This window comes from Sarcophilus harrisii, chromosome 1 (genome assembly GCF_902635505.1).
Source record: "Sarcophilus harrisii chromosome 1, mSarHar1.11, whole genome shotgun sequence".
NCBI classification, from domain to species: Eukaryota; Metazoa; Chordata; class Mammalia; order Dasyuromorphia; family Dasyuridae; genus Sarcophilus; species Sarcophilus harrisii.
Window position 1 is genome coordinate 281,575,784 of NC_045426.1, and position 24,562 is coordinate 281,600,345.

General features: G+C 34.6%; 1 protein-coding gene across 1 annotated transcript; it reads left to right on the plus strand.

Moving 5' to 3' along the window:
* Positions 1-2,913: 2,913 nt before the first annotated feature.
* Positions 2,914-24,018, plus strand: LOC100914020 (eukaryotic initiation factor 4A-III). Its single transcript, XM_003762741.4, has 12 exons — positions 2,914-3,229; positions 12,538-12,610; positions 13,522-13,588; positions 13,931-13,993; positions 16,256-16,388; positions 18,364-18,444; positions 20,358-20,499; positions 20,874-21,012; positions 21,619-21,734; positions 23,095-23,202; positions 23,288-23,415; positions 23,588-24,018. Exons 1-12 carry the CDS (start codon positions 2,947-2,949, stop codon positions 23,602-23,604), a joined length of 1,350 nt encoding a protein of 449 aa, XP_003762789.2. The 5' UTR covers positions 2,914-2,946; the 3' UTR covers positions 23,605-24,018.
* The last annotated feature ends 544 nt before the right edge of the window (positions 24,019-24,562 follow it).

A 24,562-nucleotide genomic window follows, 5' to 3' on the forward strand; every position in this document is an offset into this window, starting at 1 on the left:
ACTTAAAAGTCTAATTTATTACACAATTGCAGCAGTGAGTGTCCTACAGAATAGACACATTTGGAGTTAAAGCATGTATTGAGAAAAACAGTGAGTCTGACTTGAAATGGAAATTATTTGTCAGAGGCTGCAAGGGGCTAGCAGTGCAATATTCAAGCGCCTCTGAACAGTGAGAGGGAAGGGTTTATAAAGGTTAAAATCCACAAGTTTGAGGGCCGATAATTGCATTAAGTAGGAAGATAACAGAAGGAGACAGCAGTAGTAATAACCTTATAGCAAGGGAGTTATGAAAACAGGTACAGAATAGAGTGCTCTGAGCACAAGGACATTGCATTCTGCTTAGAGAAAATTCCTGGGTAAAGGACAGGGGTAGGGCAAGCAGGAGCTAGTACAACAATACCAAACTAGAAGTATATCTTTAAACATTCTTAAATATTTCAGATTCAAGCTATCTTTTGATCATTTTGGGAGGGGAAGTATGTCCCCAAACTCTATATTCAAGGTTTGACTCCCCTCCCTCACCAATACGAGTTCTAACAATGAACACATACACAGCAAATTTAAAAACCCATTTATCCAAATCATAGCAAAACAGAAATCAGGAAAAGTGTTCATAGGAGACAATACATAGCAGACAATACAAAATGAAGCAACTCTCTCATTGGAATCAAGACAACTCAACTAAGACAATCTTAGCTTTCACCCACAAGGAAATTCATATCTTCATGTGATATGAAGGCAAACTGGGACTTAAAAAGACCCAAAGTCTCCCACTATTTCTGTGATCATCTCTAGTCATCCTGACATGTCTTGCTACTCCACTTGAATGACTGGAGGAAAAAGTGAGGCTGATGACTTTGCACAGCTTTGCCTCACTTAAATCAATTCACTTGCAAGTCAAAACATTACCCTCCTAATTTTATTGTTGCTCTTTAAGAATGAAGAATGAACAGCAACAATTTGAAGACTTGAAATTTGGTAAGTTCCCATAGGGTATTAATCTTGAAGAGTCCGGAAGAAGGGGACTGGTTGAGAAATAAGACACTAGTTTCTAACCAAACTCACCTTATCCTTTCGGCAGGGCAGGGCCTTCATCTCTGCCATACCAATGGGCTTTGGAACTGGGGTTATTATAAATGAGAACATTGAGGCTTCTTAAGTGGTTGGTCCAAAATTATATAAATGTTGAATAAAGGAGAACTAGAAACCAAGGATTTTGACTTAAAAGACCCCTGATCTTTCTACTATGCCCAAACAGTGACATTCATTATCGAGTCCAATAATTATTTGCTTATTCAGGTAGATCTAATTTATTCTCCCACTCCACCCTTCTTATATTTAATCAGTAAAAGTGCTGTTGATTCTTTCTGCATCAATATCCCTAATATTTATCTTTTTTCTATTCTCAATGTTATCAACATGATTTATGTATTTTATCATTTACAAGAGACACTCAGCTGGTTTTCTTACCTCAAACCTTTTTTAATTCGTCCTACACACTTTTATCAAATTTAACTTATTTTTCATTGTACTATTTCTCTGATTTAAAACCTTCATTGACTTCCCATTTCCTGGAAGATAATGACCAATCTCCTTAATTTAACATTCAGGGTTCTCTTTAAGCTAACATCAACTTACCTTTTAAACGTTTTCCCTCTACAAAATGTAAACACATATCTTTGTTTATTATGGCTTTATTATGACTGACTATAGTAAGCAACCCTAAAGAGAAATAAAAGTAATTGTTATTAAGTTTCTCCATTTCCCTATTTAATATGTAATAAACTAGAGTGAAGGTCCCAGCGAATTAATTAGTTTAAAAGACCTCAGTTTATTTATGAAAACGATTCTCAACTTTGTTAAGGTGGTTTCATATGAGAGACATGCAGAGCATGCAAAAGATCAATTACTAGCAAAACAAATACTAAAGAGATTTCTTGTTAATTAGCCTGGTGTTCTAGCTCCCATCTTTAAGAATGAGTTCAACTGGATCCACACATTCTGGAGAGTGATTTGGAACTATGCTCAAAAAGTTATCAAACTGTGCATACCCTTTGATCCAGCAGTGTTACCACTGGGATTATATCCCAGAGAGATACTAAAGAAGGGAAAGGGATCCGTATGTGCACGAATGTTTGTGGCAGCCCTTTTTGTAGTGGCTAAAAACTGGAAACTGAATGGATGTCCATCAGTTGGAGAATGGCTGAATAAGTTATGGTATATGAATAAGAAATGATCAGGAAATGAGCAAAACCAGGAGATCATTGTACATGGAAACAAGAAGATGACTGGATGATCAGTTCTGATGGATGTGGCTGATTCAGATCAGTTCCAATGATCTTGTGATGGAGAGAGCCATCTACACCCAAGAGAACTGAGTGTGGGCTACAACATAACATTTTTACTCTTTCTGTTGTTTGCATTGTTTTCTCGGTTTTTTTTCCTTCTTGATCACTACTTAAGATTACTAACTATAAATATGTATATATATGTTGGATTTAACGTGTACTGATTACCAGCCATCTAGGGGAGGGAGTGGGGAGGAGGGAAAAATTTGGAACAAGAATTTACAAGAGTCAGTGTTGAAAAATTATCTATGCGCATGTTTTGTAAATAAGATTTATTAACGAAGTAAACCTTGATTATGTAAAGCCCTTTAACAAACAACTATTAGGAACCGTGCCCGAGAGCCGGGATTTCGTAGCCTGCTAAAATATAATTTCCTCCCCATCCCCCACATTCCCTTGGCGATTTGGGCGGCTTAAGGAAGCTTCACGGGCCCCGGAAGAGGCTGAGGCAAACAAGGCGCTTAGGCCACTCCCCGCCCCCTCCCGAGAGAAAGCGCGATGGCTTTCGCGGTCACGTGACTGGGGGAGCCCAACGAACCGTCCGCACGTTCCTGCGCGTACGCCCGCCTATCCTAACCCTTCTGACGGCGCCGGGCGAATGACGGCGCAGCGCTGCGGCTGTTTTTTGCGCACGTTTTTCGGAGGTCTCGGCGTGCGCGCGCGAGCAGTTCGTTGCCCCTCCCCCTCCCCTTTTTCCGGCTTTCCGGGAAGTATGGCTGCCTCCGGCGCGATGGCTACTTCGGGTTCTGCGCGAAAGCGTTTGCTGAAGGAGGAAGACATGACCAAGGTGGAATTCGAGACCAGCGAGGAGGTGGATGTGACACCCACCTTCGACACGATGGGGTTGCGGGAGGACCTCTTGCGTGGCATATACGCCTACGGTGAGCAGTGCGTGGGGGCTGACGAGGTTGCAGGGGCCCCGCCGACGGAGCAGGCACGCGGCTGGAAGGGAAGGAGGCGTGGACCAGGGAGAGAAGGGTAGCGTGTGCTCTGGACTTTTAGGAGTGAGGTGCGTGCCGTTGAGTCCGCTTTCGCTCAACTGGCGGCTAAGTAGCTTCAAGCCCCGCCCCGCGGTGACCTCACTGGCCGGGCCCTGCGAGCTTCCAGACTGGAGCGAGCTTCGGAGCCCTTGGAAGGAGGAGGGGGGAGCTGCACGCTTCCCCAGATTCCCATCAGCAGAATAGAGTTGGAATCATCATCTAGTTCAACCCACCCATCTCTATGATGAGGAAAACTGAGGCCCATAGAAGGAAGTTCTCCAGCCACTTAGTGATTTTTAACTACTTTGAGCTAATGCATCTTTCCGTCATTTATGATCCCTTCCTCCAACCTGGGATCATTCTGCTTTGTGCCTTTATCTCTTTGGGAGATGATCGATCTACTCCAGTGCCCTCATTTTACAAGGGAGAAAACGAGACTTTCACTAAGGGTTTCTTGGGAGTGTTTTCACAATAAAAGTAGCCGTAATTGGTGAGAGGAAAAAAATCTACGTTAGCCAGAATGCTAACTTAAGTCGTTTCTATTTTACAGCTCTGTAAATTATTTTTTAAAGTATAATGAGGTTATATAGGGAGGAAAAAACCAAAATTACAGGTCAATTAAAGTTGATTTTGCAAAGGTTTTTCTTCAGCGTTTCCATAAAGTTGGAAATACAAATGTTCTTATACAGATACTGAGATAATTATCTTTTTTACTCAATTTCCTGAGTCTAGCATTGGGGTCTATAATCAAATCCTGGTCTTGCAGCTACCTCAGTTCTACAATCTAGTCATCCTGTGCTACTCACTCACCTACTCTCCATATATAATCTGGTGTGGAAGTTTGTCAATTGCACCTTGGCAACAGCAACATTTATGGAATACATCCTCTTCTAATACTGCTGCTGCCCTAATGCAGGCCTTCATCACCTCATGCTTGGACTGTTGTCATAAACTGCTGTCAGATAGGCCTGCTTCATTTCTCTTCCCTGCTTCAATCCATCCTCCATTTAACCACTTAGATTTTCTTAAATCAAAGTTGTGATCATATGATCCATCACCACCATCACCACATCCCCATTCAATAAATTCCAGTGGCTCCTAAAAGATACTCTCTTTGGTATTCAAAGTCCTTCATAACCTAGCCCCCTCCTACCTTATTCCCTATCACTGATATTTCCATCCAGTGACATTAGTCTCCTTGCTGTTCCATTAACAAGACACTCTCTCTTAGCACTGGGCATTTTCTCTGGCTGTTGCTCTGGCCTGAACTCTTCCCTTCCTCTGCTAATCCTACTTCCTAGGTTTTTAAGTCCCCACCAATTTTTTTTTTTTAATTTAATAGCCTTTTATTTACAGGTTATATGCATGGGTAATTTTATAGCATTAACAATTGCCAAACCTCTTGTTCCAATTTTTCACCTCTTACCCCCCATCCCCTCCCCCAGATGGCAGGATGACCAGTAGATGTTAAATATATTAAAATATAAATTAGATACACAATAAGTATACGTGACCAAACTGTTATTTTGCTGTACAAAAAGAATCAGACTCTGAAATATTGTACAATTAGCTTGTGAAGGAAATAAAAAATGCAGGTGGGCAAAAAATATAGGGATTGGGAATTCAATGTAATGGTTTTTAGTCATCTCCCAGAGTTCTTTCTCTGGGCGTAGCTGGTTCAGTTCATTACTGCTCCATTGGAAATGATTTGGTTGATCTCATTGCTGAGGATGGCCAGGTCCATCAGAACTGGTCATCATCTAGTATTATTGTTGAAGTATATAATGATCTCCTGGTCCTGCTCATATAAATCATTCTATTTGTCCTGTTTATAGGTTGCTTTATATACATTTGTTTGTATATTATCTCACCCATTAAATTTTTGAGTTCTTTGAGATTAGGAACTATCTTTTGCCTCTTTTTATATATGTGGTTAGCATCGTGCCTGTACTTAATAAATGTTTATGGATTGACTAATTTTTAGTTTTGTATCTAGAAAAGTACACATAATTTGTGCACTTAAACTTGCATTTACTTGAAAGTCACATACTTAAAAGTATATTGGTTGAATTAGAAATGACATATTATTGGAAGTCAAAATGTAGTGAGCATTTACAAACCAATATATCTGCTTGCTGTCTTAATGGTGTGTGGGGGAGGATTTGGAGCACAAAATTTTGCAAAGGTGAACTTACCTTTCCATGCATTTGGCAAAAAATGCTATTAGAAAATGAATAAATTTTAAAAAGTGCTTTATTGAAACTTAGGTAGCTCTAATGTTTAGTTGAGATATCATGGTGATTCATGGCTCTTTAATTTCCCCAGGCTTTGTTGACCTACAACATCTGCTATGATAAGGCACTGTTTTTTGGATCCCTCATATAAACTCTTATTTGGACTCTGCAAAAAGTGGCTAGCATAAATATGGAAATAAATAATCCCTAAAGAATCATTTGTTCTTTCAGCATCCATGAAGCTATATGTGTATATATATATATATATATATATATACACACACACACACATATTTCAGATATTTGAAAATTATAATAAATGTGTGGGAAAGGAGTTGTATTTAGGAGTATGGTAAACTGAATGTCTTTAACTTTCTGACTTCATTTTATCAACAAATAATTATGAACACTATATTTTTGCTTGATTTTAAGCAATTTCATTTAAACAAAAAAACATTCTGCCTCTTCAGTATCTCATATTTGTTATTTCCTGCCATTCAAAATCATTGCAGTAAAGGCATCAAGTCCTTATTGCCCTCCTATTTGGACTATTGGTTATGTTTCTTATGTGCAGTGCATTGTGGTACATGCACAAAGAAATGTGTAGATGAAACAAAGTTTTTTCCTTTATGGGATTTAGTCTGGTGGGCAGACATGACATACACAAAATAACAAACATCTGTTAAGCAGTTACTGTATACAAAACACACTGCTAGGTCCTAAGGGATTTACAGTTAAAGTTCAGAATTGGAAGAGACTTCATAGGCTGAGTAGTCCAATCCACAGGAATGACTTCTCTACAACATATGCAACTAGCAGCTACCCTTTGCTGCCCTAGGAGAGATTTTCTTTAGCTTCTTGCAGATTTTTGCTCTTCACTAGCATTTTGAATTATTGTCTTTTGAGCATACCTCTCACCAAATTTCTCTCCTGAATTCTCTGTCAAAGACATTGTCATCTTAGTTATCTTTGATTCTACTTTTTCCCTTATTGCTCCTCCTCAGAAAATCTATGAAGTCTGCCCTGTAATATTTCTAGAATTCCCTTTTCCCCCCCAATTCCTATTGATCCTCCTTCTAATTGTTCACACTGTTGTGAATAGTTTAGCACTTATTTTTAGGCACTTAGTAAATGCTAATTGACTAATTTTTGAGTGATTCTTCATTGTTTCTTCAACCTGTCATTCAAAGAATTTTGGAATGCAGTTTCCACCATTAAATTAAAGTCTGATGACTTTAATTTCACCTTTCAGACTTATTTTACACTATTCACTTTCACATGTGTAAATATTGGTATACCACCCAATTGAATTGCAAAATTTGAAAGAAGTGATCTCATTGGTAATCTAGTTCAACTCATAACCAAAAGAACCCTCCACCATCTACTTGAAGATCTCCAACAAAGAGGAATACTACCTCTCAATGCCTTTTCCACTTTTCAGTAGTTTTAAGATTTAGAAAGTTTTCCCTGATGGTAAGTCCAAATATATCTTTGTACCTCCTACTCACTGTTCCTAGTTATGCTCTGCAGCCAAATTGAACAAATCTAGTTTCTCTTCTTACGTGACAGAACTCTTCTCCAGGCTGTGTCACCATTTTTTTCATCTGGTAGTAATCAAGTCACCTGCATCTATATAACCCCTTAAGGTTTGTGAGACACTTTGCATATTACCTCATTTGATGTTCACAACAAAGGTGGTAGGTGCTACTATCCCCTTTTTGCAGATGAAAAATTTGAGGGTACTGAGAAATCAAATAACTGGTCTAAGGTAACAGATATAAGTGTCAGTCCATCTCACTACTTAATTATCTGATTATTATGGCATGGATTCTGGACCCTTTTCCTTTAAACTTTTGAGATAGTATCATATACTTATTCATATCTTTGAATTTATGGTCAAGTAGTGAGGTTACTATAATGCAAAAATTCAGAATCTTTGATTTGCAGAATCTTGCTGTATGGGGAAAGAAACTAAACAACAAGTCTTCATGTATTTAGTATTTGAACTGAGCTTTAAAGGATGGGTAGGAATCCATCAGGGAAGTGTGTGTATTTGGGGGTTAGGTATAGGCAGTAAAAGTGTAGGGAGCAGCATGAGTGAAGATGTGAAGGCATGCATTATTCCTCAGACCATCTCACTATCCCAATCAAGATCTCAGGCAAAATTTCTTTGCCACTTAATACCTGTGTCGTCTTGAGCAAGTCTGTAAACCAATTTTTAGCCCATTTGTTTAGCTGTAAAGTGTAAAAGTTGGGCTAGGTGCCTCTAAGAGGCATTAATAATAGGTCAAAGGCATTAGCCTTTGCACTGGTTATCCCATATACCTGGAATGCACTTCCTCTTTAACATTACCTCATATAGTCCCTCTTTTCTCTTAAGAAACCACTTGAACTTTTTTTAAATTTAATATTCTTCCTCCAATTACATTTTAACATCTTTTAACATTAATTTTTTTTAAAAAATTTCAAGTTTCAAATTCCTTCCCTTACTCCTCCATCTCCTCCTTTGAAAGAAGACAAGCAATTTAATAGAGGTTGTGCATTTGCAGTTATGCAAAGCATTTCCATGTTAGTAATGACAAAAAAAAAAAACAAGAAAAAGAAAGAAAATGTATGCTTTGACCTGCATTCAGATGCTTTAAATTCATTCTCTGGAAATGAGTAGGTTTTCATAAGTCCTTTAGATCATTGTATTGCTAATGATAATTATGTAAAAACGTTTTTTCCTATGTGAAATTTATTTGGGTATTTTATTAATTCCTGGTCTTCCTTCCACATTGTATTTAATTTTCATATATATTTTTATATATACTTTTCTCATCTATTAGAATATAAACTCCTTCCAAGTAAAGCAACTGGCACAGGGTAGTTGCCTAATAAATATTTGCTGGTTGAATAATAGAAGACTAGAAAGATAAGTGAAACCAAATTGTAGAGATTCAAAGAATTTTGAACTTGGGAGACAGAGGAAGCTCTGAAAATTATAAGAGAAGACTCAATGGGGTTAGTGCATAGTAAAAGATTATTTTGGAAGCAGTGTGAAGGATGAATTGAATTGGGAAAAGATTGGAGGCAGGAAACCTGTAAGGTGAGGATTGCAGTTGGATTCAATTACATGACAAATGTAATCAGAATAGCTTGGAAGTCTCAGTAGGAATTTAGCAGTTAAGAGGGAAAGAATAAAATTCCAGCTAAAAGGAAAAGTATAAACAAAGACAGACCCAAGTGAGAAAGCATGGAGTATATGTAGGTGATGACAAATTGTTAGTTTTTGCTGGAATGTTGAGAATGAAAACCACTAGTATGAGATACAATTTGGAAAGATTGGGTAACAACCAGATGGTAGAGAGGATATTTAATGCCAAATTTTAAAGAATTTAAATTTTATGTGGTATTAATAAAAAAAGGATTTTAAGCAGAAAGCCATGACAAATACAGACTTAGGCAAGATAATTCTTGTACAAAGACCGATTTAGAGGTAGGAAAAAGGAGGCAATATGATATTGATGTCTTTTGTAATATTGTGGTAGAATTGAGATTCGTAGTAGTAGAGACTGAAGTAGATGCAGGAAAAATTGTGACAATAGAATCAATAGGAGATAATAACTGGTAGATATTTGTTATCAAAAAATAATACTCAAACTTATAAACACGACACAAGTAAATTATGGTGTCATTGACAGAGTGAAGTGAGAAGAAACAGAATAATTTGGGGAAAATGAGAAAAAGTAGTTTAAGATATATTGAAATACCATTAGAGAGAGAGAGTCTCTTCTGAAGATCCCCAAATCCATAACTCAGGAGAATACAGTTCCATCTATTTTCTATTAAGGGATACCTCTGTACAGATGTTTTATTTAAGATATTTTAAGCTCCTGGTTGATTGTTTCCCCCTAAGAAGTTGAGAGTCATGACTGACCTGAATTTAATTAACTCTTGACTCTTAGCTAGTTGTATAACCATTGACAAGGTACAATCTTTCTGAACTTCAGATTCAACTTTAAATAGAATAATCGAATACATAGCCTTTGTTTCAGGAGGTTCTTATGAAGTTCAAGGGAGAAAATCTATATAAAGCAAGATACTATGTAAATACTAACTTGTTATTGGTCTTGAAGGATACCTGTCTATTGTCAATGTTGGAATTATGCCTTTTGTTAAGAAGCAAAAAATCCAAGCTGTCTATCTTAGAGTTTGCATATAGGAAGCTAATGAGAATGTAGAAATACTGGGAAAGGGTGGCCCCAAATTTAGGGGCTATACATTCTCAGTTATTTGCTATCCAGACACTATTTGAAAGCCTTCAGTGGTAGAGAATTAGATTTCTTAAGAAATATTTGATAATAAGAGTAATCTTGCTCAAATAACAATAATAGAAGGAAATATAGCTAGCTGAGATCAGTAATTTTGTTGTGTTCCATTCTCAGTTACAGATCTAAATGAGAACAAGCTAATTGTGGATACAGCAAGTCTAGATAATTTCTTCCCATAACATTCTTTTTAGTCAAGTCTTGATCTTTGAGGTGGTCCTGTAAGCACTAAGCCCATCATAGTAGCTATTCAGTGGATACTAATTAAAGGGAAATAAATATGCTATATATATTGCTCTATCCAGAGGCTTAGCCTAAATTTTTAATTATAGAAGATAATCAAGAAGGCACAGAGTTGGACAAGCAAATAAAGGACAGTATGAAGATACTTAGTACCTAAAGAATGCAGGAGAGAAAGGTTATAGAAAATAGATGATGTGGGCTTAAAGGCAGATTTTGAAATTCTTGCTCAGGCAGCCCTTCTCACCCATAACTTTTTTATTTCCATGTAGTCTTGAATCTCTTCCATCCCTAGCTTTTATCTTTTCATTCATTTTTAGTCCCTCATCTTGAAGGTAGAATTAGAATACATAGAGGGGAGAATTCAGGACATTTCAAGGATGGAATCAACATGAGCAAAGATATTGAAGCAAAAAATTTCCTCTATAGTTTAGTAAGGCCCACTGTTTATTCCCTAGTCTGATTTTTAACATCTGGATTCTTAGCAGTCTAATATACAGAATTTGAACTTGGAAGAACAATAAGTGAAAAGGCTTTTGAGCAGAAAAAAGAGCAAAGTGTCATTAAAATAAATTTATGAGCTTTATTCCCAGAAAAGAATTCAAACACAACAATCTGAAAATAGGGACAGCTCACAATTCTTAACAGTCATGACTAGATTATAGTAAAAATTAAATAGATAATTGCAAAATTACTGTCCAGTATGGATATTCATGGCAATGAGCGTAAATTTTCAAGAAAAAAAAATTTAAATCTTCCTAGTCTAAAACGGGGAAGTGTATCTAACATTACTTTAGAAAGTTTCCCATCAAGAAAGGGACCTGTATGTGCACGAATGTTTGTGGCAGCCCTTTTTGTAGTGGCTAAAAACTGGAAACTGAATGGATGTCCATCAGTTGGAGAATGGCTGAATAAATTGTGGTATATGAATATTATGGAATATTACTGTTCTGTAAGAAATGACCAACAAGATGATTTCAGAAAGGCCTGGAGGGACTTACACGAACTGATGCTGAGTGAAATGAGCAGGACCAGGAGATAATTATATACTTCAACAACAATACTATATGATGACCAGTTCTGATGGACCAGGCCATCCTCAGCAATGAGATCAACCAAATCATTTCCAATGGAGCAGTAATGAACTGAACCAGCTATGCCCAGAAAAAGAACTCTGGGAGATGACTAAAAACCATTACATTGAATTCCCAATCCCTATATTTATGCACACCTGCATTTTTGATTTCCTTCACAAGCTAATTGTACAATATTTCAGAGTCTGATTCTTTTTGTACAGCAAAATAACGTTTTGGTCATGTATACGTATTGTGTATCTAATTTATATTTTAATGTACTTAACATCTACTGGTCATCCTGCCATCTGGGGGAGGGGGTGGGAGGTAAGAGATGAAAAATTGGAACAAGAGGTTTGGCAATTGTTAATGCTGTAAAGTTACCCATGCATATATCCTGTAAATAAAAGGCTATTAAAAAAAAAAAAAAGTTTCCCATCAAGATTTACATGAACTGATGCAAAGTGAATTGAACAGAACCAGGAGCACATCATTTATTTATACACACACACACATATGCTTTAACACTAACATTGTACAGTGATCAACTATGATTTAGCTCCTAGCAGTATAGTGATACAAGAATTTCAGAAGATTCATCTGAATGCAGATTGAAGCATAATATTTTTGAACTTTTAACTTTCTACAAATGTGTTTTACATGGTTGCTTATATATAACCTATATAAAATTGCTCACCATCTTATAGAGAGGGGAAAAGAAAATTTGAAACTCAAAATTTTATAAAAAAATGTTTAAAATTGTCTTCACCTGTAATTGGAAAAATAAAATACTATTTAAAAGAAAAAAAGTTCCCTATGAAAATAATAAAATTTAAATGTGGGCATTTAAAGGAAATTTATTTTATTTATTTAGAACATTACTCATCCTAGATGATTCATTGCTCAATAATGGCAGATAATTGAAATTATTCCTAACTTGATTGGTAGCAACATCAAAAATTAACAAATGGAGCTAAGTGGATTAGAGCACCAGCCCTGAAGTCAGGAGGACCTGAGTTCATTTGGGACCTCAGATACTTAATACTTTCTAGCTTTGTGACCTTGGGCAAGTTACTTAACCCCAATTACCTTAGCAAAAATAAATAAATGACGGATGGAAATCTTTATAACTAGCCAAAGCCAAGAAATAACAAATAAAGAGCCTGATAACTGTTTTTGTCATTGTTACAAAAAGGATGGTTGTGGGGTGGGGGGTGAAATTATTGTGATATACAAACAGGTATAAATAAAAACTTAGCTATTTAAAAAGAATAAGAAGCCACAGAAAACAGAAAGATAATCTTTCAGATGAATGCAAAGTCTGAAGCATTTTTAAATATTTCATTTTACAGGTTTTGAAAAACCATCGGCTATCCAACAGCGTGCTATCAAACAAATAATTAAAGGAAGAGATGTTATTGCACAGTAAGTTAATGTATATGGTTAATAATGAAACCAGAAACATTCTAGGAGAGAATTGTTAACTTCTTGACTTTGAGAAAAGTTTTGCTCAATTTTGATAAAATTTTAGCCAGCTTTCTCTTTTTAATTTAACTATAGATTTGTTTTACTTTTCTAGTCACTCTCTGGTAAAGGACTTATATATGTTTATTTCTACAAAGTTTGTTTAGTTTTTATTTAGCACTTCCTAAGTGGTAATTCCAACTACTTAATTTCTAAAATATTAAATTTATTAACAAAAGACTTTTCATGTAACTTTCATTTCAAGAAGATATGTTGAAAATACAGATACTATTTTAGAACTATAACCATTCACTGTTGGTGCATAAGTAGGTGGTGCTAACTTACTTTGCCAATTCTCTTATATCTGGGTAGCTTAAAAAAAAGGTACTTATTCCCTTGGTATCTCTTTTAGTAGAAAAACTCTTCAGAAGTCTGAAATGATGAGCCTTGGGAAAGCACTGATTAAAAAGTGAAAAAGAGGGAGGAGAAGGCTGTCCTTTAGAAAATATTATATAATAGTTCCAAGACGTTTTATATAGCTTTGGGTTATAACGTCTTAAAAAAATTACAATTTTAAAAAGATACTTAAAGCAGTTTACTACTTCTCATAGTGCATATGTAGAATAATACTTATTATCCAAAATAGAATTGTATGTTGAATATGTTATTAATGGTAATTCTTTTACAATGTGGATTGAAGTAAATGGTCACTGAGATCATTTCTAACTTTAAAATTCAGAATTCTTTAAATATAGAAATCAGAAAACTGAAAATTTGAGCTTTTTTTTTTTTTAGTTATTGAAATAACATTGAAATAATTGAAAATTTTCTTATGCACAAAAAACTTATTTAAAATTTTTATGCCTTTACAGGTCTCAATCTGGTACAGGCAAAACAGCAACATTTAGCATTTCAGTTCTCCAATGTTTGGATATTCAGGTAGAACACCTTTTAAATGTATTCTGTTATCTACTAAAATATAACAAAACATTTTAAGTCTTAAAAATTAAATGCTTTTTTCCTTAATTTATAATTTTCCAAGTGAAAGAACAAAAGAGGCTTTTAAAAATTTTCTTGTTCTACTTTAGGTAATTGGAATTAAAATATTTGTAATATGTTATCTGTTATTCTATATTTGTAAAATTTATCTCTTTTGGAAATAAAATATAAAATAAGGCATACAGCTAAAATGCTGACATCTGAGTTTTGACATTCTAGAACCTGCTTTCAGAGTACTAAGAGCTTTATGATGTTTTCTAAGTTAAATTTTTGTTTTAACAGGTGCGAGAAACTCAGGCTTTGATATTAGCCCCAACCAGGGAATTAGCTGTCCAAATTCAAAAGGTGAGAACACTGAGAAAAGTCAATAAATTAGCAATTAAGGTTTTTGTAATTCTGGTTATAATTGTGGCTGCTAAATTTATCTTTCAATTGCATTTTTCTTTCCCCAAAAATGAACATGTAATCTTTTTGTGATCTCTATTAGTTTCTATATATTATTATGTGTTTATCAATAGGTCTCTTATTTTATATTACTAGTTGTAAAATGTCTTGGTTTTTTTGTTTGTTTGTTTTCCCATTAAAAAATGGGAGTGTGGAAAGAAAAGTAAATGGTTGTTAAACAAAAAATGTGATTGTATTTATGTCTTTAAAATAGCTGTGTGTGCATCATGCTATTTATAATTAAAAGTTGAATTCTAAAAAGCAAACAAAAAATTGTGCTTTTTGTGGATGGAATTTATAGAATTCTCCACAATCTTTGAAATATCCTGGAAAATGAGATGCTGCTTCAATACCTGGAAAAATTGTAGAACTTAAAATTAAAACAATCATTGGTGAATAGGAAGGGTTTGTGTCAGACTATCCATTTCTTCTTGCCTGTGTGAGAAGGATTTTACATAATTCCTAAAATTCTTAATACTTAATATATACTTAATAAATACTTAGATAAAAACATATATAGCTTGAGTATTAAATATGTAGGTTGATGGCAAAGAAGAAGGTACAGCTAATTATTGGGTGACATTCAAGATAATGCAAAGTCTTGACATTCTAAACCGAATATAAGATGAAATTTAATTGGGATAAATGTCTTACACATGAGTTTAAACAATTTCATAAATGTAAGATAGATCAAGTATGGTTAGATAACAGTTTTGGGGATAGACTAGAGGTTTCATTAGATTGAAAAATCAAATTGATAAGCAGTAAAAAAAAAATGCTATTTGCATTTGTTGGTTGCTTCAAGAGTGATATTGAGTCTAAAACTAGGAGAGCTGCTCTTTCTTTGGACAGACAACTTCTGGAGTATTTTCATTTCTGTGTCATATTTTTAGGAAGCACATTAATAAAGAGAATGTCTTAAGGCTACTGACTTAGGGCCATGAGCTCCTAAGATTTGGGAGATTATTTAGTCCAGTCATCTCATGTCACAGGTAAGGAAACAGGCCCAGAGATGTTAACTCCCAAAGCCACAAATACAGCATACTGGTAGTTAGAAAGAAAGAGTTTGATTCCAGCCTCCTGTCTTCAAATTTAGCATCTTGACATGCTATGCTATATAAAGATAGGTTAAAAGAAATTAAGATGCTTAATCTGCAGAGGAGTTTACTTGGGAAGGATAGGAAAGGAGTAGTAATAATGGTCTTAACGTATTTGAAAAATTGTCACAAGAAAGGAGAATTAAGTTTCTTCTTTTGGTCCTAGGAGACAGAATTACGAGCAGTGGGTAGAAGTTTTAAAGTAATAAGTTTTAGGTTTGATGTAAGAAGGGGGAAAAAAACCTTTGTAAGAATTGCGATGTAGTATAAAAGAGTATAAAGTATATAGTAAAAAGTATACTTTCTTATAATGTATAAAGTATAGTATAAGAGTATAAAGTATAAGTATAGTATAAAGAGATTCCTGTTGAGGCAGTAGATTTTCTCTTACTGGATAGATTGTAGAAGGAATTCTTGTTTAGGTATGGTGTTGGACTAGGTAGCTTGTGAGATTTTGTAATGATGGATGCATCATAAAGATTAAATAGCCGTTGCTATTTAGGTAGTCAGCTAGCATTTCTTAGGTGTTAGAAAAGCCAAAGCAAGGGGGGGGAGGGGGGAGGGAGGAGGGGAGTATGTTCTTAAGGAGTTCACAATATAATGATGTAATAATTTCAAGGTAGTGTGTTATACTGGAAAGACTGCTGAACTTGAAGTTATGGTGTTTGAGTTTGAATTTTGACTCTGCTACTGTGTGATTTTGGACAAGTCTTCTGATCTCTCTGGCTCAGTTTCCTTTTTGATAAAATGAAGCAATTTCGGGGCAGCTAGATGGCGCAGTGGATAGAGCACTAGCCTTGAAGTCAGGAGAAGCTAGAGTTCAAATCTAGCTTCTGACACTTAACCATTTCCTATCTGTGTCATCCTGGGCAAGTCACTTAACCCCCCAAAATTTTTAAAGTGAAGCAATTGAACTAGGTGATTTTTAAAGCCCCTTCCAGTTCTACTATTCTTCTAGAATAGGAACAATCTATTTTTGAATTTAGGAAACTTAAAAGCCTACCTTTATAGAGGTTGTTTGGAAATATAAAGCAATTAAGCTAATCTTATTCTCCCTTGTATTCAGGGTCTGCTTGCTCTAGGTGATTACATGAATGTCCAGTGTCACGCCTGTATTGGGGGGACAAATGTTGGTGAAGATATCAGGAAATTGGATTATGGGCAGCATGTTGTTGCTGGTACACCAGGGCGCGTATTTGGTAAGCATGTCACACCATGCCAGTTTTCCTTCATGTGTTTTGTTTTGTTTTTAAATCTTTTCATGATCCCTACCATCCTTTGAAGCTGTCATCTTATTTTGTTGTTCTTCTCAAAGCCAAACTCTTAGAAAAAATAATTTGTTGCCTCTTCTCATTCATATTACAACCTTTATAAACTCTTTCCCAACTAATCAAAAAATGGAAGTTGGTTTTTCTAAATTATTAATTTGTTTTTAAAATAATTTTAGTAATATTTTGGTTTTATATCATTGTTATTTGCATATATATCCTCTTACTAGCCAACTCAGAGGACCAAAAAATACTTAGCAAAACAGCATACGACCTGATGGCAGCATATATATGATGTTACTATTCCCCCTTCCCCCCCGCTCCTTCAAACTTCCATTCCCTGCTCTTCATCTCTTCTTCAAAAGTTTGATAATTATAATTATATTGTTCAATTTACCAGATTTTTTTTCCCCTTCCACTTTTCTGATTACTCTGTATCATTTCATGTTTTTCTAAGCTCTTCATTTATGGTTTTTTTTTTCAGTGCAGAATTTCAATAAATCATTATAAGAAAAGCCTAAAACATTAATAATTTGTTTATAGACATTTCCCAGTCAATGGGCTTTAAGTACTGTTACAAAAAGTGGTAATAAAGATATTTTGACATATATAAGATCTTTCTGTCTAATCTCTGGGATATATGCTTAGCAGTGGCATCTTGCATCAGCAGTGTAGCCATTCTAATTACTTTCTTTTTTTAAGCACAATTTCAAATTATGTTCTAGATCACTTGCCTCAAATAATTGTTTCACTAAGTGTATATTGTGCCTATCTTTCCAACATTGATTATTCCTGTTTTTTTGTTATTTTGGCCAATGTGCCTGAGTTAAGCCTCCACTGTTTTGAATTGCAATTAATCTATTGTTAACGTTTTAAAACAAACTTTCATAGATTTTTAGTAGCTTAAAATTCTGATTTTAGAAATTTTTTTTATATCCCTTGACCCAAAAGAAAGTAAGTAGCCAGAGACTGAAGACAAAAATGGAAAGGATAAGGGACTCTACTTTGGAGCTAAGGAAAGAAAGACAAGAGAACTCACCACACAGACATATGTATGCATATATACATATATACATACCTCAGCATATCCAAAAGAAAATTATTCTTCCTTCCAAACCTACCTTTCTTTTAGTCACCCAAGTTCACAGCTTCAAGTTCAGAATTATTCTCAATTCTTGTCGTGCTTCACTCCATATAATCCATTCAGTTATCAAATTTATCCATTCCCACAATATTCTCAAATATAACTTGTGTCTTTTTACACTTAGCCATTACTCTATCTCAAATCCTTGTCATTTATAATCTGGACTGCTGATAAAATCTGTAATTGGTTGTTCTGCTTAATGTTTTCCTTTTTTGTTTAGCATTTAAAACCCTTTACAACCTAACTTCAACTTAACTGTCAGCCTTTTATAGCACTGTTCAGTCCAGCTAATTCCATTTCCTCTCTCCATGCCTTTGTACAGACTGCCTGGCATGCACTCATTCCTTACCTCCATTTCTTAGAATCCCTAGTTTCTTTCTGAGTTCAGCTTAGGCACTTCTACAGGATCTTTCCTGTATATCTTTAAGCTGCTGTATTCTAAAAACATTTTCCCTCTCTCCTGTCCCTCACCTCCTCACTCACTCTCTTCCTCCCTTGTGTGTATGTTTTGTATGCTGTCTCCCATGGTAAGTCATAAACCTCTTGAGGGTAGAGACTGTTTCCTATCTTTGTTTTGTCAGTAACCCACGCAGTGCCTGTCACATAATAGGCCATCGATAAGTGCTTATTAATTGATTAATGTATTTCACAGATGAACTTATTGGTTAATCAGCTAAAGTCTTATGTTTATATATGGTTTTACATGGAATAACAAGGACAAAACCATTTCTCAGTATCATCTTTTTTATACTGATATGGTAGATATGATTCGTCGCAGAAGTTTAAGAACCCGTGCTATCAAGATGTTGGTTTTGGATGAAGCTGATGAAATGCTTAATAAAGGTATGCTTGGTCAAAGGTAAAAAACAATGCTTTACTGTGAATTTGAACAAGTATTTAATAACTTACATCTTGAAAAGTAATATGGGTTAATTAGGGAAGTAAACCCTTAAGGTTATTTGGAGGGGGATGAGACTATCATAACCAGAAGTATATGGTCCTATCTTATCAGATTTAGTTTTGTTATCTCAATTGGCTAAAAACATAGAGGTTTTCATTTTAGTTCATTTACTTGCATTTTATTTCAATCCTGTATGTTACAGCCCTAATGCTAGCTAGTTTTTTTTGGAAATACCTAATGTTATTCCAAAAGAGTCACCAAGCTTTGGAGTACATAGAGATTGGTGTAAATATTGGAAGAACAATTTAACAGATTCCCTGTTGATGGTTGGTCATAGTATTATCTTGCTGTGTGAAGGACAACACATTTAATTTTGTTGATTTACCTTAGTGTGGGATATAGTAAAATCCATATTTAAGTATTTTTATGTATCTGTTTTAGTTTTTGGTTTGCAAATTCATCTACTTTACCTCAAGACAAAAATAGCTCTTATGATTCTGTTATATTTATTTATACCTAACTAAAGGTAAATAGAGAAAGGAAGAATAATTGAGAAGTCTTAGAAGAAGTGAGAGAAGATGGGATGAGACTCATAATCTTAGCAAAAAAGAAAGCTGCTTCCTTAGGAATGCCTCTAGAAGGAAATGCTAGTCTAAGAATGAGGGCAATAGGATTGTAGGCTTTAAGATTTAAGACTATGGGGAAAGATTGGATGTCCTGTAACGAGGAAGTTACTAGAGAGTTATCGAGAGATAAAAGAATTTGTCACATAGAACCCAACTGAGGTTAAATAGCATGAATTTATGGTGGATTCAGTCAACCAGGCCCAAGACCGATAGTTTTCACTTTTAGATCTTGGGTACTTAGAACATACAGAATCATGGAAGAGCTTTGTTACTGTTACTAACTTTGTTGCCTTTCAGGTAACATTGGTTCTAAGAATCAGATATAGGATCTTTGGGTAAATGATGGTTGGTGGGGAGAGGGTGATGTTTGGAAAAGATTCAACTATACATTTGATTGAGAAAAATGTTTATTTTGTTTAGTAAAAGCACTACACTTAAAGTTGGGGGGAGGGATGGAAGAAGGGTGGTATTCTTGTCTAAGTACTGCTCCTGAATGGTTTTTACCTTAAAAGACATTTAACCAGACTGAGCCTTAGATAGGTTACATGTTGTGTTTTAGAAAAAATGCTTTTTCCTCATCTCCGTCTGCCTTAAGTTAAAGACTTGGCCCTCTTCTCTCTTCTACAAATTATATAGAATTATTAGAAGTGAAAGCTGTAAAAATTTGTTTTAGCTTTTTAACTTGAAGAGACCCTAGAAATTACCTGGTTTATGCCAAGTACTTATTATGTTTACTGCTACATTACCATGGCTAAGTCACTTACCTCTCCCTGGCTTTCAGTTTCCTCATCTTTAAAATAATGAGATAGGCCTAGAAGTCCTCAAAATCCCTTTCAGGTCTGTAGATGCCCCATGAAGCACAGTAACAACTATAGTGTTTATTTACATATATAATTTCTTCCATTTGTATTATAAAACTAGTGCAGATTCATTTATGCTCAGTCTGTTGAGTGTGTATTCATAGTTATCTCCTCATAAAGTTTTTGGTCTCTATCAGGTTTTACAAGTTTGGGGAACTCTTTGGTTACAAACTCTAACCAGTGGAGATCAATTCTTCTAAAATTTGGAATCTTTTGAGAGTTTCTTGGGGTACCATGGGAAGAGGTGATTTGTTTATGGGTCACATACAGCTAGGATGTGGCAGATAAAGAACACAAAATCATTGCACTCAACAGTACAATGAAAATATGAGAAGAAATATTGTTTCTGAATTTTATTTCTCTTAATAGGATTCAAGGAACAAATTTATGATGTGTACAGATACCTGCCTCCAGCTACTCAAGTGGTTTTAATCAGTGCTACATTGCCTCACGAAATCTTAGAAATGACCAACAAATTCATGACTGATCCAATTCGCATCTTGGTAAAACGGTAAGTGACCTTGGAATTAATTTTCCTGGGTTAGTACAGTATCTAATCCATTAATAATTTAGGCCATTTATTGTAATTATTAACATTAACTGTATAATATTCATTGGTGTTTGGGGTTTTTTTGAATTGAAATTGGGAGAATTCTCTTGGTTGTTCATCTAATCTAGTTCTAATATCAAATAATTAATCTTGCACATTTATATAAGGTAGCAAAATATACAATAGTCAAGATTGCATGATATTGAAATTTTTCTTTTGCTACTTAGTGAGGTGAAGATCAGTTCATAATATGGTAGTGTATTGATAAGAGATTTTTGCAACATTAAACCAGTTATTAAAAAGTTTTGTGCAATTTTTTTAAACTCTTCTTTAAGTGATGAATTGACTCTTGAAGGAATCAAACAATTTTTTGTGGCAGTGGAAAGGGAAGAATGGAAATTTGATACTTTATGTGATCTTTATGATACATTGACCATCACTCAAGCAGTCATCTTTTGTAATACCAAGAGGAAGGTATAGTAATCACATCTTGCCTATTTGGGAAAAAAATGGGAGTGGAGTTCCATTATTAATTTAGATTATGATGTGTAGAGGAATAAGAAATTGTTTCTCAGTTTGCCATTATAAAACGCATCAAGTTTTACCTAACTTTGAGGTGTGGGGACTCAGTATTTATCCTAAAAGCAATGTTTCAGTGAAAAATCCATTAACTCTTGCTTTGTGAGCTGTGTGATAGATGATTCCAATATTTTCCTAGTGAGTTGAAAATACTCATTTGAGAGGCATTTAATGACATTAATTGTATTCTACTTCATTACAGGATAAGGAAAATATTGAGTGGCAATAGGTTTATTTTTCTGTAAAAATAACTTATCAGACCACAAAATTCTGTGGTGCTTACACGAGGTCTCAGGTCTCACAAAATAATAATCTAATTGGCAGTAGCTGGACAAAATGGCATTTTTCATTTGAATATAGTTTTATTTGTAAGGAATGGTTTTATCTACTGTTCTTTTATTGATTCTGTTACTTGTTAAACTAACATTGATTTAAAACCCCAGATTTGGTTAAACCATATCTATCAACTTACTAATCTTTTTCTGATTATTTTGCTTATAGGTAGACTGGCTAACTGAAAAGATGAGAGAAGCCAACTTCACTGTTTCATCAATGCATGGAGACATGCCCCAGAAAGAGAGAGAATCTATCATGAAAGAATTTAGATCTGGTGCAAGGTTAGCATAATTCAATAAAAATGTTGTGATTAAGAGCAACCTTAAAAGTAGGGTATGATGTGATTGCTTATGTAGTATGATTTAAGGTATCTCCTAAGAGGCTATTAATGTTTCAGAATACTACCAATATGTCACAGTATCTAATATTTTCAATTCAGGAGATCTCTTTGCTTTGTTCTTTTGGATTAAAGCATTGATGTGCTCAGGGATCCTTTTTTAAGATGCTCTGCAACAAGAAGGATGGATAAACTCACAGATCTGTTTATGCTATATCCTAGGTTGTTATTCAATAAATTTTAAATGCATACCACAAATAAGGCCCTATTTTAAGACACAAACATGAATAAGTATGGATGTGAAATGAAGAATAAAAGCTGCAAGATAAAAATCAGTCAGAAACATGGCTAGTCCCTGTGGGAAGCATGGATTATTTTAATAATTTGAGGGTGAGAGCTAGTAAGGTCAATTTGACACCTTTTACCCCCCCCAAAAAAAAAAGAGAGAAGAATGTCAAATTTAATAATTCGACCTGATGTCAGGAAGAGCTGAATTCAAATCTAGTGTTAGACACTAAATAGCTGTGTGACTCTGGGCAGCTCAATTTCTTTTGTCTCACTTTACTCATGTATAAAATGAGTAATGATAACCTCTACTTCCCAGGGTTGTTGTGAGAATATCGAATGAGATGTTTTGGAAAGCTCTTTGTAAACTTTAAAAGCATGATAAAACTGCTATGATGATGAAGAAGAAAGTTATGTTTAAGACCAGTACATATTATTCTTTTTTCCTTTATTGCCTAAATTCCCTGTATTTTAATTCTCAATTTTTATACTTTTTGAAAGTTATTTTTCCCTTTTCCTTCAAAATAATGTAACCAGCAGAAAAGTATGTGAAGGAATCATGAGGATTTGAATTTTTGAAAAACAGCTGGAAGACAGTTTGTGTATATACCTGTTTAGTTAATTATTTACATAGGTGATAGATTGAAAGAAACAAAATAAAATCCTGTTTTTCTATTGTTTGGTTAAACAATAAGGAAATGAAAGGAGACTGGTACTGAATAGTTAAATTCAAAAGGAATCTAATATGTCATAGAACTGGAATAAGCAAATAAAGAGTTTTAGGTGATGTTCTAGAGGCATAGTAAAAAAAAAAAACTTGGATAGCTATCTCTCCACTTTTTCTAAAACCTGGCTTCAAATGTGCTGCATGTCTTCACCAAATTAAGGTTGGCAATGTTGTAGGGGTGTGATGGAAGAGTTATTTTTTTAAACTATTTGTCAATAGTAGTACAGATCAACCAATGTATTTAGCCTAATATTTTATGTGACTAATTTTTTTTTTTTTTTTTTTTTTGCAGCCGAGTACTCATTTCTACAGATGTTTGGGCCAGAGGATTAGATGTTCCCCAAGTCTCTCTGATAATTAATTATGACTTACCCAATAACAGAGAATTATATATACACAGGTACTTGCGCTTTTAAAAAATTATTTTCTCATTGATACATTTACTGAATAATTATAACTAAACCTTTTTTGTTTGCTTCTTAAAGAATTGGGAGATCTGGTCGATATGGCCGAAAAGGTGTTGCAATTAATTTTGTCAAGAATGATGATATCCGTATTCTCAGAGATATTGAACAGTACTATTCAACACAAATTGATGAAATGCCCATGAATGGTAAATATATCAAGAAATCAACCTCAATATAAATTCTATATTCCTGATTTATGGTATATGATATTATTTTGAGATTTTTAGAAAAATGTAGTACTGATGTCTAATTGTTATACATTTTATTCACTTTTCACTTTAGTAGCCTTATTTCATTTATATCTCATTTTTATTTTAGTTGCTGATCTTATCTGAGGAAACAACTTTGAAGACCAGTTGAAGTCTATTTTCTTAGTTTTGTACTATATTTGGAAGTTGGAGAACTTACTATCTGCCATAGAAGTACAATTTTTATTTAATAAGAGGGTTTATTTGCATTAAACTCTCTTCACCCAGCTCCTGTCCCACAAACTGTTTTGTGGAATTTCTGCCTGCCTGCGTGTAAATTATGCATTAAGTATGTTTTTCATTAAAAAATGAGAAATTTTCACATAAACTCCAGTTGACTTTTGTTCTTTTAAGATTTAGCAATTATAGTAGAGAAGATGTATCATAAAAGTACACATTGTACCTTTTGTGAAAATTGTTTCACATAGTATGGAATTCTACTACTTTGGTTTGTATGGTTATTAAAAAAAAAAAAAAAAAAAAACCTGGAGTTAGGATTCAGAAGACCTGGCCTTTTCCATTGACTTGCAGTCTTTGTGATCTCAGGCAAGATTTAGCTTCTTAGATTTGAGTTTCCTCACGAAGATCATGATTGTCCCACCTCTTTACCTTGTCAATGTCCCTCAGTCATTTTCTCTCTAAAGGTCTTCTAATCTTTACTAGTATACCCCATGACAGTAGCCCTGGGTTCTCATGACTTGAGGGCCTCTCTGCTGAGAAAACTCTCTATTCCCTAGTCAGACAAGGAACTATCCTAAATAACCAGTAAAGCTTCTTTAAAAAATTGTTGATTTTTAACTCTATCCCAGTGTTTTGTTCAAGTATCCCATGAGTACTTGAATCAAGATTACCATTTTTCTAACTCTTCTGAGATCATGATGTGCTCTGTAATCTTGGAGTGTTGCCTGAGACATGGGATAATTAAATGATTTCAGCGTGTTTCAGAGGCAGAATTTAAATCTAGGTCAGCCAGTTTAGTTAGAACATAAGAATTTATAGAAAAAAGTAATGTGAAATAATCATAAAGAAGTAGATTGGCAAGATT